We start from the raw sequence: 14,373 nt of genomic DNA, 5'->3' as shown, positions 1-14,373 counted from the left end.
CACTGTATTTTAAAGATACATTTGTAATAACTTTACAGATCTTTATTGTAAATTCAGATCTTTATTGCTTGTTCAATGAACCATAAACAATTAATGAACATGCACCTGTGGAATGGTCGTAAAGGCACGAACAGCTTATAGACGGTAGGCAATTAAGGTCACAGTTATAAAAACTTAGGACACTAAAAAGACCCTTCTACTGACTCTGAAAACCACCAAAAGAAAGATGTCCAGGGTCCCTGCCCATCTCCGTGAACGTGCATTAGGCATGCTGCATGGAGGCATGAGGACTTCAGATGTGGTCAGGGCAATAAATTGCAATGTCACCTAAGACAGCACTACAGGGAGACGGGAAGGACAGCTGATCGTCCTTGCAGTGGCAGACCACATGTAACAACACCTGCACAGGATCGGTACATCCGAATATCACACCTGCTGGACAGATACAGGATGGCAACAACAAATGCCTGAGTTACACCAGGAACTCATAATCCCTCCATCAGTGCACTAACTGTCTGCAAAAGTCTGAGAGAGGCTGGACTGAGGGCTTGTAGGCCTGTTGTAGAGCAGGTACTTACCAGACATCACCGGCACACCTTCACTGGACCAGACAGGACTGGCAAAAAGTGCTCTTCACTGACGAGGCACAGTTTTGTCTCACTTTTGATGGTCAGACTTGCATTTATAGTAGAAGGAATGAGCGTTACACTGAGGCCTGTACTCTGGAGCAGGATCGATTTGGATGTGGAGGGTTCGTCATGGTCTGGGGCGGTGTGTCACAGCATCATCGGACTGAGCTTGTTGTCATTGCAAGAAATCTCAATGCTGTGCGTTACAGGGAAGACATCCTCCTCCCTTGTGTGGTACCTGCTCGTTCTGTGCATGATTTCCTCCAAGACAGGAATGTTAGTGTTCTGCCATGTCCAGCGAAGAGCCCGGATCTCAATCCCATTGAGCACAGGACCTGTTGGATCGGAGGGTGAGGGCTATGGCCATTTCCCCCCAGAAATGTCCGGGAACTTGCAAGTACCTTTGTGGAAGAGTGGGGTAACATCTCACAGAAAGAACTGGCAAATTTGGTGTAGTCCATGAGGAGGAGATGCACTGTACTTAATGCAGCTGGTGGCCACACCAGAAACTTACTGTTACTTTTGATTTTGACCCCCCTTTGTTCAGGGACACATAATTCAATTTCTGTTAGTTATATGTCTGTGAAACTTAATGTCTTGGTTGTTGAAACTTTTCACACAGATATTTACTCGTGTTAAGTTTGCTGAAAATAAAAGCAGTTTAAAGTGAGAGGACGTTTCTTTTTGGCTGAGTTTACTTGCCTTTTAAGCTAAAGCTTTTGTGTGGGGGGTTTGGGTTAAGCTAATTTACCCAAATAGTTTGAAAAAACCTTTCTACATTTTCCTTATTACAATCACTTGAAAGGGTTACTTTAAGCTTAAACACTTTAAAAGCTTAAAATGCTACATAAAAAGCATTAAATACAACAAACAAATATACAGTATATCTAGAACACTTGCTTTGACTTTTTCACCTCAACTTAATTTGCATCTGTTATCTTGGATTTAATTTTCACCATACAAATATTTAAAGACAAACACAGCGATTTGAATAGCAGTTCATGTTTAACTAAATCATAAATAGCTGTACTCTAATTTTATTAATAATAGTGGAATGTTCTGATACAGAGAAAGTGTGGGGACCATGACATTGTTGCAGAGCTCCTGTGCTTCTATTCTAATCTTTTCTATTTGCAAAAGTAATGTTTGGGAGTCTCTAAAATGTATTTTTCCTATTGACACACTAAAGTTGAAGATATAAATAACCATCTTAAGACAAGTTGCCTAAAACTTTTGCACAGTACTGTGTATATATATATATATACACTCACCTAAAGGATTATTAGGAACACCTGTTCAATTTCTCATTAATGCAATTATCTAATCAACCAATCACATGGCAGTTGCTTCAATGCATTTAGGGGTGTGGTCCTGGTCAAGACAATCTCCTGAACTCCAAACTGAATGTCAGAATGGGAAAGAAAGGTGATTTAAGCAATTCTGAGCATGGCATGGTTGTTGGTGCCAGACGGGCCGGTCTGAGTATTTCACAATCTGCTCAGTTACTGGGATTTTCATGCACAACCATTTCTAGGGTTTACAAAGAATGATGTGAAAAGGGAAAACATCCAGTATGCGGCAGTCCTGTGGGCTAAAAATGGCTTGTTGATGCTAGAGGTCAGAGGAGAATGGGCCGACTGATTCAAGCTGATAGAAGAGCAACTTTGCCTGAAATAACCACTCGTTACAACCGAGGTATGCAGCAAAGCATTTGTGAAGCCACAACACGCACAACCTTGAGGCGGATGGGCTACAACAGCAGAAGACCCCACCGGGTACCACTCATCTCCACTACAAATAGGAAAAAGAGGCTACAATTTGCAAGAACTCACCAAAATTGGACAGTTGAAGACTGGAAAAATGTTGCCTTGTCTGACGAGTCTCGATTTCTGTTGAGACATTCAGATGGTAGAGTCAGAATTTGGCATAAACAGAATGAGAACATGGATCCATCATGCCTTGTTACCACTGTGCAGGCTGGTGGTGTAATGGTATGGGGGATGTTTTCTTGGCACACTTTAGGCCCCTTAGTGCCAATTGGGCATCGTTTAAATGCCACGGCCTACCTGAGCATTGTTTCTGACCATGTCCATCCCTTTATGGCCACCATGTACCCATCCTCTGATGGCTTCTTCCAGCAGGATAATGCACCATGTCACAAAGCTCGAATCATTTCAAATTGGTTTCTTGAACATGACAAAGAGTTCACTGTACTAAAATGGCCCCCACAGTCACCAGATCTCAACCCAATAGAGCATCTTTGGGATGTGGTGGAACAGGAGCTTCGTGCCCTGGATGTGCATCCCACAAATCTCCATCAACTGCAAGATGCTATCCTATCAATATGGGCCAACATTTCTAAAGAATGCTTTCAGCACCTTGTTGAATCAATGCCACGTAGAATTAGTTCTGAAGGCAGTTCTGAAGGCGAAAAGGGGTCAAACACAGTATAAGTAAGGTGTTCCTAATAATCCTTTAGGTGAGTGTATAGATAGATAGATAGATAGATAGATAGATAGATAGATAGATATAGAGAGAGAGAATTATACAGTATATGGATGTGTGACTGTGTATTACCAAGTGAAACCTCATTTGAAGAGAATAAAAATTGGGTATTTAAACAGTAAATAATGTGTTCATGAATAATATATTCAATAAGGAGAATAATTGCTAAACAAAATGCATCAAGACAAAGTGCCACATGCATTTCTCAACTTTTAAATAAAACAAAGTTTTACTATCTGATTTATAATGCTTCATGAAACCCATTGAGACCTAATTGTAATTTTTAACATGGAAAAAATAAAATAAATGGCTAACACATCCCTCCCAATATTTCAGTTTAAACGGTCTGACATAAAACAAAGGTGTGTTTAGTGATGGATGCCATAGTTTCAGTGGGACTAATAGATTTACTGTCATTTAACACAAGAGTGAAGAGAATATCAGCAATGACTGTAGTAATTACATTGCCATTTTCATAGTAAAATGTACGAGAGAGAGAGAGAGAGAGAGAGAGAGAGAGAGAGAGAGAGAGAGAGAGTGCAAGCAAGTACTGGTGTCTTACTCCCCCCTAGTGGTCATTTGAAGAAAACAAATGGTGCATGCATTGAGTAGACTCAAATCACTATCAACAATAAACATAGTTTATTTATTCAGATCTATTCTTGATGATACAGATCAATATGATACAGAACTAGACCTCATTGTAAATCCTTTCTGGGTGCTCACTAAAAAGACGACTAACATATTATCTAAGAAGCCTTTAGTCCTTTTGCATATTTACGAGAATCACATTTTCCCCTCGTACAAAAAGCTGATTGACATGACGTGTGTGCACTCTTCCGTACTCCACCTTAGGCTTGGTATCAGATTTTTGTGTCACTTTTGATGTACTCATGACTAACTGGCTTTCCCTGGAGAGAGTGGGTCTTTCCTGTGTATATTTGGGGTCAGTGCTTCTCCTGGTTCGTTCTCTGGTGTGATATTGAGGCACGCTACCATGGTGGTCTGGCTTTGAAGGGTTCTCCTCTGCCTTTCTCTCAATCGCACTGAGAGCAACAGTCTCTTGCATGTTAAGCTTTTCAAACAGCTGTGAGAGAAACAGCAAATCAATTTAAAAATCATTCGAATTACAATAACATTTTTGAGCAAAGAATCAATCTTTAAAAGCAAAAAATACAATAAAACAAAAAGTGAGAGACAACAAAAATAAAAGTTATAATTTTTTTTTAATAGGTAACCTAAATTTGTATATTACATATTATTAGACCTATATTAATTGAGCTAATGGCTAAAAAACTAAAATAAATAACTTATTATTGTATGACCATGTTTTAATTGAAATGAAGTGAAAGAGTTTACCCTTGTGACAGTAAGTGCTTTCTCATGGTAGAGAGCCTGTCCCAATAGGGGCTCCCTGTATGTTTCATCCACATCCACCATTGCCTGGCACCAATAGGAGCAGTAGAATAAAAGAGAGAATAAACATTTAAATAGTGATAAGAAATGGTTATAAGTCATGGTCATAAGTAAAGGTTGCTTTATTTACCAGGTTCCAGAACTTATCAAATGCCACCACAAAGCCAGAACAAACTCCCCGGAGCCCTTTAAATGTTCGGATGTGAACTTTGACTCTGATTTTCTCCTGGACACACCTGTTGAGCTCCCCTAATGGACTGCCTGCAAGCACTGCAAAAGAAGGGTTGCATCTCAAAACCTAGCGAGTTGCCTACATAGATGGAATTATTGGGTCAACTATTACTTAAAGGGATAGTTCACCCAAAAAAATGAATATTTTGTACTCCTTTACTCACCCCTCTGTTGTTCCAAACTAGGGTTGCACAGTAAACAGGTACTAACAAAATATCGCAAAACCCAACTTTTTAAAACGGTACGATATCATCTTGTTAATAATTTCAGCACCATTCTCCAGTACAATCATCAAATTTTTACAGGATGTGATCTTTTTTAGATGAAACCATTGAAAACTTGACAAATTCAAATCAAAATGTATTGATATGGCCAATTTTGATCTTTAAACAGCAGAGGAAAATCATTTAATTAAATAATATACAGTCTGCATATTTTTTTTACATTTTCAAAAAACAACTAAGTACCGGTATGATTTATAAGCTGTTTTCCTCAGGGGGACTGATTGTGCCCACAACGTCAAAAATGTCAGGTTTTACTATCCTTGTGGGGACCAACACAAGGGAATACCTGGAGACATACAAACACACACACATACATACACACACATACACACACATACACAATGTGGTGTGTTTTGTGTTTGAGCAGCTGTGAATTTCTTCTCCAGTGAGATTTTAGCTCTCGAGTATTTCATTTGGAATGCGGAGCTTATTAAAAACTACCATTAACAACACTAAAAAACACAAAAAATAAAGGTTCCTCCAAAATAAAAGCTCTGTTTAACTGGATTCATGGAATTAAAGTCACTGTTACAGACAAAAATATTATTACTGTGTAGAAGTAATTTTTAATTTTCAAAGTAATAGCAATAACAGTACTAATAAAAATAATTTAATAATAAATGTTTTTATGATACTTATTATTTATTCATTTAATTATTTATAATAATAATAATAATAATAATAATAAATCATTATTATTATTATTATTATTATTATTATTATACAGGTGAAACTCGAAAAATTAGAATATCGTGCAAAAGTTCATTAATTTCAGTAATTCAACTTAAAAGGTGAAACTAATATATTATATAGACTCATTACAAGCAAAGTAAGATATTTCAAGCCTTTATTTGATATAATTTTGATGATTATGGCTTACAGCTTATGAAAACCCCAAATTCAGAATCTCAGAAAATTAGAATATTGTGAAAAGGTTCAGTATTGTAGGCTCAAAGTGTCACACTCTAATCAGCTAAACACCTGCAAAGGGTTCCTGAGCCTTTAAATGGTCTCTCAGTCTGGTTCAGTTGAATTCACAATCATGGGGAAGACTGCTGACCTGACAGTTGTGCAGAAAACCATCATTGACACCCTCCACAAGGAGGGAAAGCCTCAAAAGGTAATTGCAAAAGAAGTTGGATGTTCTGAAAGTGCTGTATCAAAGCACATTAATAGAAAGTTAAGTGGAAGGGAAAAGTGTGGAAGAAAAAGGTGCACAAGCAGCAGGGATGACCGTAGCCTGGAGAGGATTGTCAGGAAAAGGCCATTCAAATGTGTGGGGAGCTTCACAAGGAGTGGACTGAGGCTTCAAATGTCGTATTCCTCTTGTCAAGCCGCTCCTGAACAACAAACAACGCCAGAAGCGCCTTACCTGGGCTAAAGAAAAAAAGAACTGGTCTGTTGCTCAGTGGTCCAAAGTCCTCTTTTCTGATGAGAGCAAATTTTGCATCTCATTTGGAAACCAAGGTCCCAGCGCCTGGAGGAAGAATGGAGAGGCACACAATCCAAGATGCTTGAAGTCCAGTGTGAAGTTTCCACAGTCTGTGTTGGTTTGGGGAGCCATGTCATCGGCTGGTGTTGGTCCACTGTGCTTTATTAAGTCCAGAGTCAACGCAGCCGTCAACCGGACATTTTAGAGCACTTCATGCTTCCTTCAGCAGACAAGCTTTATGGAGATGCTGACTTCATTTTCCAGCAGGACTTGGCACCTGCCCACACTGCCAAAAGTACCAAAACCTGGTTCAATGACCATGGTATTACTGTGCTTGATTGGCCAGCAAACTCGCTTGACCTGAACCCCATAGAGAATCTATGGGGCATTGCCAAGAGAAAGATGAGAGACATGAGACCAAACAATGCAGAAGAGCTGAAGGCCGCTATTGAAGCATCTTGGTCTTCCATAACACCTCAGCAGTGCCACAGGCTGATAGCATCCATGCCACGCCGCATTGAGGCAGTAATTAATGCAAAAGGGGCCCAAACCAAGTACTGAGTACATATGCATGATTATACTTTTCAGAGGGCCGACATTTCTGTATTTAAAATCCTTTTTTTTATTGATTTCATGTAATATTCTAATTTTCTGAGATTCTGAATTTGGGGTTTTCATAAGCTGTAAGCCATAATCATAAAAATTATATCAAATAAAGGCTTGAAATATCTTACTTTGCTTTTAATGAGTCTATATAATATATTAGTTTCACCTTTTAACTTTTGCACGATATTCTAATTTTTCGAGTTTCACCTGTATGTAAGCAATAAAACAAAAACATGTGTACTGAATATCAGCACACAAGGATTTAGATGTGTACAGCCTCAGATTTGTTTTATGAATGTTTTCATTAATGAAGCTCTGTTGTGCAACATTTTATTTGACCTAAAATGAAATAGTTGGTCACAAGATGCTGGAGTGGGAGAGCAGATTATCCAGCTATATCAAAGCCACTCCTCCAATTAGAGGGACACTCCGGTTAGTAATTGGGGAAGTTTTTTTTAAATGCTGTTTGTGTAAGTTCCTCTTGATGACAAATGACCAAAACATTGTTTATTTTTAATCAAATAAATCTGTAGCTCTATTTTTGCTTAAAGAGTGAGTGTTGCACCTCCTTTTAAAAGTATACCAAAAACAAAATTGCAATATTTTTATTTTCATTTGATTGAAATTTTATGTTTTATACATATGTTTTGATAAAACATGGAATCCAGAACATTTAAAAAGGAAAACACTAAATTAATAACTGCAAAACTTTTCAATTATTTTATTTTCTGTGTAATTTCCTCATTAATCTGAGGACATTTATTTGTTGCCCAAGTAATGATTTGGCATTGATACAGAGGTATCAGGGCAGGTATTGTAACGAAGCCAAAATTTTGGTATTGTGCACCCCTATTCCAAACTCATGACCATCTTTTTTTTCACCAAACACAAATGAAGGTGTTAGGTACAATGTTAGCCTCACTCGCCATTCACTTTCATTTAATAATAATAGTAGTAAAAGCAGCAGCATTAACATTCTTAAAAATGTTTCCATTTGTGTTCCACAGAAGAAAGTCTGTGTTTGGAACAACGTGAGGGTGAGTCAAGTGTTGGGAGAATTTTCATTTTTGGGTGAACTATCCCTTTATAAGATTGAACACACAAATTTGGACAAAATAAAGAGTTAAACATACGTGGCATTCTTGTAAGCACATTTTTGGGAACTCTTCGCTGTCGAGGATGTCGTTTCACCCCGCTGCCCTCTCCCTCCTCAACCGGGTTGTTCACCATGAGTTTCTTCAATCTCTCTATCCTCTCCAGGTCTGGTTTACCTTTCTGTGCTTTTCTTAGTCTTTTCTCCACATTTTCAGGTTTGGCCCTGCCTCGACCACCTTTCATAAAACTCTCGTATTCGGCGATGTTGTTAAAGCACTTTATTTTCGGGTAAGGTAAAGGCACTTGTGGGGAATACAAGGCAAGCAGTGGGTCAAACTTATCCGAACTTATATCCAGTTTAGTTTCGAGTTCATCTTCGTCAGTATCTGAGTTTTGACCGCTGATCTCGTTTGTCGTTTGCTGGTCAGATGTGAGTGGAAGTGCCGGCTGATGACTGTCTGACCGGGGCTCACTTTCCAACTTTCTCCTCTCATCCTCCTCCATGTTTGAATGAGCTGCAGCACAGCAGAGACTCATGGGTAAATTATCAGTGCGAAGCCAGAGATCGAATAGGCTACATGATATAAAAGTCCCTTCTTCTCATTCGCAAATTGAACTCTAAATACAAATGTACTAATAAAACATGTGTGGTGCTATTATGTGAACAGTATATTAGTGCTATAAGAGAAGGAAATATCTGAATTAAATAAACATTATTACTTTATAAAAATTTTTTTTTACTTTTTTCAATAAACATTTTATTCTAAAATATGTGGTGTTCATAAAATAATTAATGCTAATAAATACATTTGTAGTGCCGTTTATTAGCCTTCATTACATACGTAATTGAACGTATGAGGGTAAAAAATGTATGTGGTCATTTTCATATCACCTGAACTTGAATGATCATGAAAAAAGACGGTGTAATTTGATGTTATCAAAACATTTATTATTACTTTAACATTTTATTTTTACATGTTCTTTTTTTTCACAATGTTGTTGTCACGGTTGTTTATATGACTTTTGAGAAGAGAGAGAGAGAGAGAGAGAGAGAGAGAGAGAGAGAGAGAGAGAGAGAGAGAGAGAGAGATGGATTACATCAACGCTCGTTTGCTTTTCCTTGAAGTCCCGGATGTCATCCTCGAATTTTGCCAAATTCATTTTTCTTTTTTTTATTGCATTAAACATATACATACATTGAATAACAACAGTGGGGACATATAACAAAGGGACAAACAAAATCAATAAATAAGATATCACATCTAAAGGATTACATTTTCAATGTGATTTCTTTAAGGATGTTATATGTTTTTGAAGCCTTGGCGTTCAGAGGTTTAGACATATTATGAAGAGGCAAAAAGGGATTTTACATCAGCAGAAAAAAAATCTAAATTTCGATTGTATTACTCTGGCTTTGTGAAGATGAAATTTACCTAGAAAACAAAGTAACAATAAAGAACATTCAAATTTAGCATCATTAGAATGAATATCTGAAAGAAAAATCATAGTCTCTGTAATCTGCACCAATTTGTTAAAACATAAAAATAATAACAAGGTTATTTCTGTCCAAAAAGATTCAGAGAAAGGACACTGATAAATCAAATGTAAAACTAATTCTTCTTCCATTTTACAAAAGGAACACAAGGGGGATACATTCTCAAAAAACTTTTGAAAAAAGCTGATTGTGTAATTTTGAGTAATTTTGAAAAATTATTAATTTTCAACCTGTATTCGACAACCTGAATATTGAGACCTGAATCTCACAACCTGAAATCTGCAGAAGAGAAGAAAAAAAAATACTTTTTTGAAGAGAGAGGACATTTATTTTTTGAACAATTTCGGAAGAGAGAAATTTTTTTTTTTTCCCCACCTTGCGGTTCTGGGCTCCCGTAGTAATTATTCCATCTCTTGAATAATAAAAACTAATTTCACAATCAATTTTATCACAAAATACAAATTTTAGATTTTTATATGGTGTCTTGACCTGCTTACTCGTTATTCTTGATTTCCACGCCTATAGATGGCAGAGCAGGCTGTGCACATCCAATAAACGCATTCACGTAGAAGTGGATGTAATGTATTGTCTTAAAGAAAAACATTCCCGTGGCTCTAACTTGTTTTAAATACAAATGCATCAGTCGGTATTTACAAAAAGCAATATATCACTTGCTATCTTCTTGAGTAGGGTATTTTTCTTACTCATTTTGAGTATTTTACGGTGTGCCAGTGAAGGTATGGTGTAGTCATCGAAGCACAGAATGATGCTGTTTTTGAAGGATACGAGGACAATAAAGCAGCTTTAATTAATGTAGTCTTTCATGTAGAATGTTATAATTAACTAGTTTGTTAGTGTCGAATAGCGAATGAGTGTTGACTGGTTTACTGCTTTGATTCAGTTGTACAATAATTACAACCCTATGTGCTATTTCGAAAGTGAAGTTTAAGATTAAGATTTTGAGCTGTTTTTTTTGCGGCCATCTATGAAAAGGATGTCAGTGTATCTACAAAAGCAATATGATGGTGGATCAAAGGAGCTGACCTTCAAGTGGACTTAGGGACATTGTCAGGACTCTTCTGTAAGTTAAAAACATGTAAACTCGACAAGAAACTAGATGCTGATGTTTTGAATATTCACTTTATTATTTATACAATATGTTTATTAAACGACATTATTTTCTGGAGAACAACATGAATCAACACTATTTTTCATTAAATGGACAGTTCACCCAGAAATGAATATGCCTTGTTCATTTACCCTCATGCCATTCCAGATGTTTATGACTTTCTTTATTCTGAAAACATACAAAGATGTTTTAAAGAATATTTCAGATCTGTAGGTCCATACAATGCAAGTGAATGGTGACCAGACCTTTTGAAGGTCCAAAAATCACATAAAGGCAGCATAATAGCAATATATACGACTACTGTGGATGCATCCATATCTTAAAAAGCTAAATGATAGGTGTGGGTGAGAAACAGATCAATATGCAAGTCCTTTTTACTATAAATCTCCACTGTCACTTTCATATTCTTCTTCTTTCTGGCAATTCAAATTCTTTGTGCATATCGCCAACTAGTGGGCAGGGTGGAGAATTTATAGTAAAAAGGGACTTAAACATTGATCTGTTTCCCATCCACACCTATCACATCGCTTCCGAAGATATGGATTTAACAACTGGAGTCTCATGTCATGTATGCTGCCTTTATTTGTTTTTTGGAGCTTCAAATTTAGGCCACCATTCTCTTGCATTGTATGGACCCACAGAGCTGAGATATTCTTCTAAAATATTTCTTTCTGTTCAGCAGAAGAAAGAAAGTCATACACATCTGGTATGGCATGAGGGTGAGTAAATGATGACAGCATTTTCATTTGTGGGTGAACTATCCCTTTAACTTTGAACTTCTCCATAGGTTTGTAAGTGGAAATGGAGTTTCCAGGACATAGTCAGCAGCTCTTGGCCTGCCTTCAGTCTCAGCGTCTGCAAGGTTTCCTTTGTGACTGCGCCGTGCAGGTCGGCCCAACACGCTTTGTAGCTCATCGTGCCGTGCTAGCATCTTTCTCCCCTTTCTTCCATATGTTTTACTCCGATCAGTCAATGGGCAATACCGGCACAATCAATGGAGGGCCCCAGAGAGACACAGTTACCATTAATGGTGATATAGTGACCCCTCAAGCCTTTGGACTGCTTCTTGATTTTATGTATGAGGGAGTACTGCGATCGGAAGCCCACCCCCCTCCAGAGGATGTGCTTGCAGCTGCCAGCTTCTTACACATGAATGATGTGGTGCGAGTTTGTAAGAGAAGACTGCAGGGTCGTGGATTGGCCGAGGCGGACAGCACAAGAGTAGAAGTTGTAGCAAATGTGTTAGCTAAAACTGGAGAAGAGCTTGATGTAACACCTCAAGAGGACAGGCCTGGTGCAGAGACAGGTATAGGATTAGGAAAAGATGGACCAGTGACAGTTGGAAATCCATCTTTATTTTCCTCGTTAACACATTGTCCTCAGTCAATCCAACAAATGTCACTGTATATTGATACAAAGACTGAGACACAAGCAGGGATGGGCAATCTCCTTGCACACAGTGGTGTTTCGAATTGTGTAGAAAGTTCAGAGATGGCTGACACTACACAGCCAGGAATGGACTCTCAGTTACCTGTTAGTAATTCTTGTTCTAGTCATGACAAAACAAGAATATCTGCAAGGTCAGCTAGCCTGGAGTCTGCACTTTCAAGTCCATGCAGTTCGACAGAACAAATTCAGAAAAGCAAAGAGACCCAACCTGTTGTAGCCTCTGCAGTGACTCTGAACAGTGTAGACAACACCAGCAATACCCACTCAGTGTCGAATGAACCTAGCATGTTCATGCAAGCCAACAGTCTGCAGAGTCAAACAGTAAAACCCATTCAAGACCAGAATAAAGGACAGTTTACTGGAAATCCTGGATTGTCACAAAACTTTCAGACTGAAAGGAGACAAGGGCACACTTTATCTACTACAAGACACACACAAAGTAAAGGTAAAAAGCATCTCTATCGAACTTCAGCAGAGTCCTCAGCAGTAGGGGAGGAAAATGAGGATGGTATCAAGGTGAAAGTGGAGGCCATTGTGATTTCTGATGAAGAGTCTGATGTCATGGATGAGATCTTGGACAGTGGTCAAAGAAGAAATGCAGATTTAGTTCAAAGTGATGATTACGAAGACAGTAACCATGATATCGAGGAGCTCACCAACACTCAGTTCATGTCTGCTCACCCATTGATTCACCTTGCCCATCAAGAGCCCCTCTCATTTCCTTCTTCACCGCAAGGTCCTGGTACTTCTGCAACAGATAATACTGGCTTTCCATCATCCCTTTTTCCATCCAATTCCCAGCCAGAGCAACAGGCTATGTACCTTGAGGATTTTCAGGACTCTATTGGGAATTATGTAGATGATGTACCTACCTGTAACACATGTGGAAAGACTTTCTCCTGTGCTTACACCCTGAGAAGACATGCCATTGTACACACCAGGGAACGGCCTTATGAGTGCAGCTATTGTTATCGTAGTTACACACAGTCGGGAGACTTGTACAGGCACATCAGAAAGGCACATGATCATGACCTGGCAGTCAAACGCAGCAGGGCAGAGTCTGACCCTTCACCGCCCCCTCCTCATTCTCCTCAGACATAGCCATCATTTGTGGCCCAATCCTTTTGTTAGTTTCTTCAGAAAATTACACAAAATGTATATGAAGGGTTCTGCAAATGCCACATAATCATAATTTACCACCTTTACACTTCCACGTTGGTGTATTATTTTAAAAGAGGACAGAGGCTTTGAAAGGGACACTGCTTGAATGCCCCCATGCTGTCCACAAACTTTTGTAACAAAAATGTCTTTGGGATTATTGAAATTTTTGTAGTTACACGATTTTAAGATTTTATGTGAACTATCTTGTTTGAATATTTATTGATAAAGTGTATAATTTTATATGAAATGCCTCAGAGGATAGAAAGGTTAGAAATGTATTTGAATTCATTAAGAGTGGTCCCATCACACATACCAAGCATACAAAAAAAAAAAAAGGCCTTGTAAGTCACTATTTGTGGCTGTTCTGCTGAAATATAAGATTGATACCATTTGGGGAATTGGTTCCTGATATTGTTTTAGCATTTAATGGATAACTGTACCTTGTAAAAAAGCTTTCCATCACATCAGATAATTTACTATCTGTCGTTACTTTTAATTAAACAGATTTTAGTGCCTTTGGATTTGGTCAGTGGAACCTTTTCATATTCCCAGTTTTGGGATGTGGTAGTAAATTATAGCAGGGTAAACATATAGAGGTGAATAGAAGACCATTGCAAATCTTATTTTTGCATTCCTATTTGCTCTAACAGTAAAAGAAAAAAAAAAAAATTCCACGACGTTCCTAAAAAGTCACGGCAGTCAGAAGAAAGCTAATTTTATTGTCAGTCTCTCAGCAGCTGGGTTTAATCTAGAAGTATTGACTATGTTTATTTTTATTACTTATTGCCAAGGTAACTTAACATAAAGCATAATGTAAGATTTTAATTTTTTAGGTTTACTAGATTGCCACTGCTTATTTAATGTGGAAATGCATCATCATGGTCTGTGAAAAGTGATCATCATTGTCCTCTTCTTGCTGTAAGATATGTAGACCACTGGAT

At 38.0% G+C, this 14,373-nt stretch overlaps 2 protein-coding genes across 2 annotated transcripts; one reads left to right on the top strand and one right to left on the bottom strand.

Moving 5' to 3' along the window:
• Positions 1 to 3,836: 3,836 nt before the first annotated feature.
• On the bottom strand, positions 3,837 to 8,707 carry LOC127660174 (U7 snRNA-associated Sm-like protein LSm11). Its single transcript, XM_052150284.1, has 4 exons — positions 8,237 to 8,707; positions 4,681 to 4,820; positions 4,494 to 4,577; positions 3,837 to 4,221 (listed from the first exon to the last, which is right to left on the bottom strand). The coding sequence occupies exons 1-4, from the start codon at positions 8,700 to 8,702 to the stop codon at positions 3,895 to 3,897; spliced, it is 1,017 nt and encodes a 338-aa protein (XP_052006244.1). The 5' UTR covers positions 8,703 to 8,707; the 3' UTR covers positions 3,837 to 3,894.
• Positions 8,708 to 10,278: 1,571 nt separating this feature from the next.
• Positions 10,279 to 14,250, top strand: LOC127659967 (zinc finger and BTB domain-containing protein 3-like). Its single transcript, XM_052149985.1, has 2 exons — positions 10,279 to 10,774; positions 11,610 to 14,250. Exon 2 carries the CDS (start codon positions 11,624 to 11,626, stop codon positions 13,370 to 13,372), a length of 1,749 nt encoding a protein of 582 aa, XP_052005945.1. The 5' UTR covers positions 10,279 to 10,774; positions 11,610 to 11,623; the 3' UTR covers positions 13,373 to 14,250.
• Positions 14,251 to 14,373: the final 123 nt, after the last annotated feature.

This window comes from Xyrauchen texanus, chromosome 19 (genome assembly GCF_025860055.1).
Source record: "Xyrauchen texanus isolate HMW12.3.18 chromosome 19, RBS_HiC_50CHRs, whole genome shotgun sequence".
Lineage (NCBI taxonomy): Eukaryota > Metazoa > Chordata > Actinopteri > Cypriniformes > Catostomidae > Xyrauchen > Xyrauchen texanus.
Note: the sequence above shows the minus strand (reverse complement) of the source record. Positions and strands in the feature narration are given on the sequence as shown.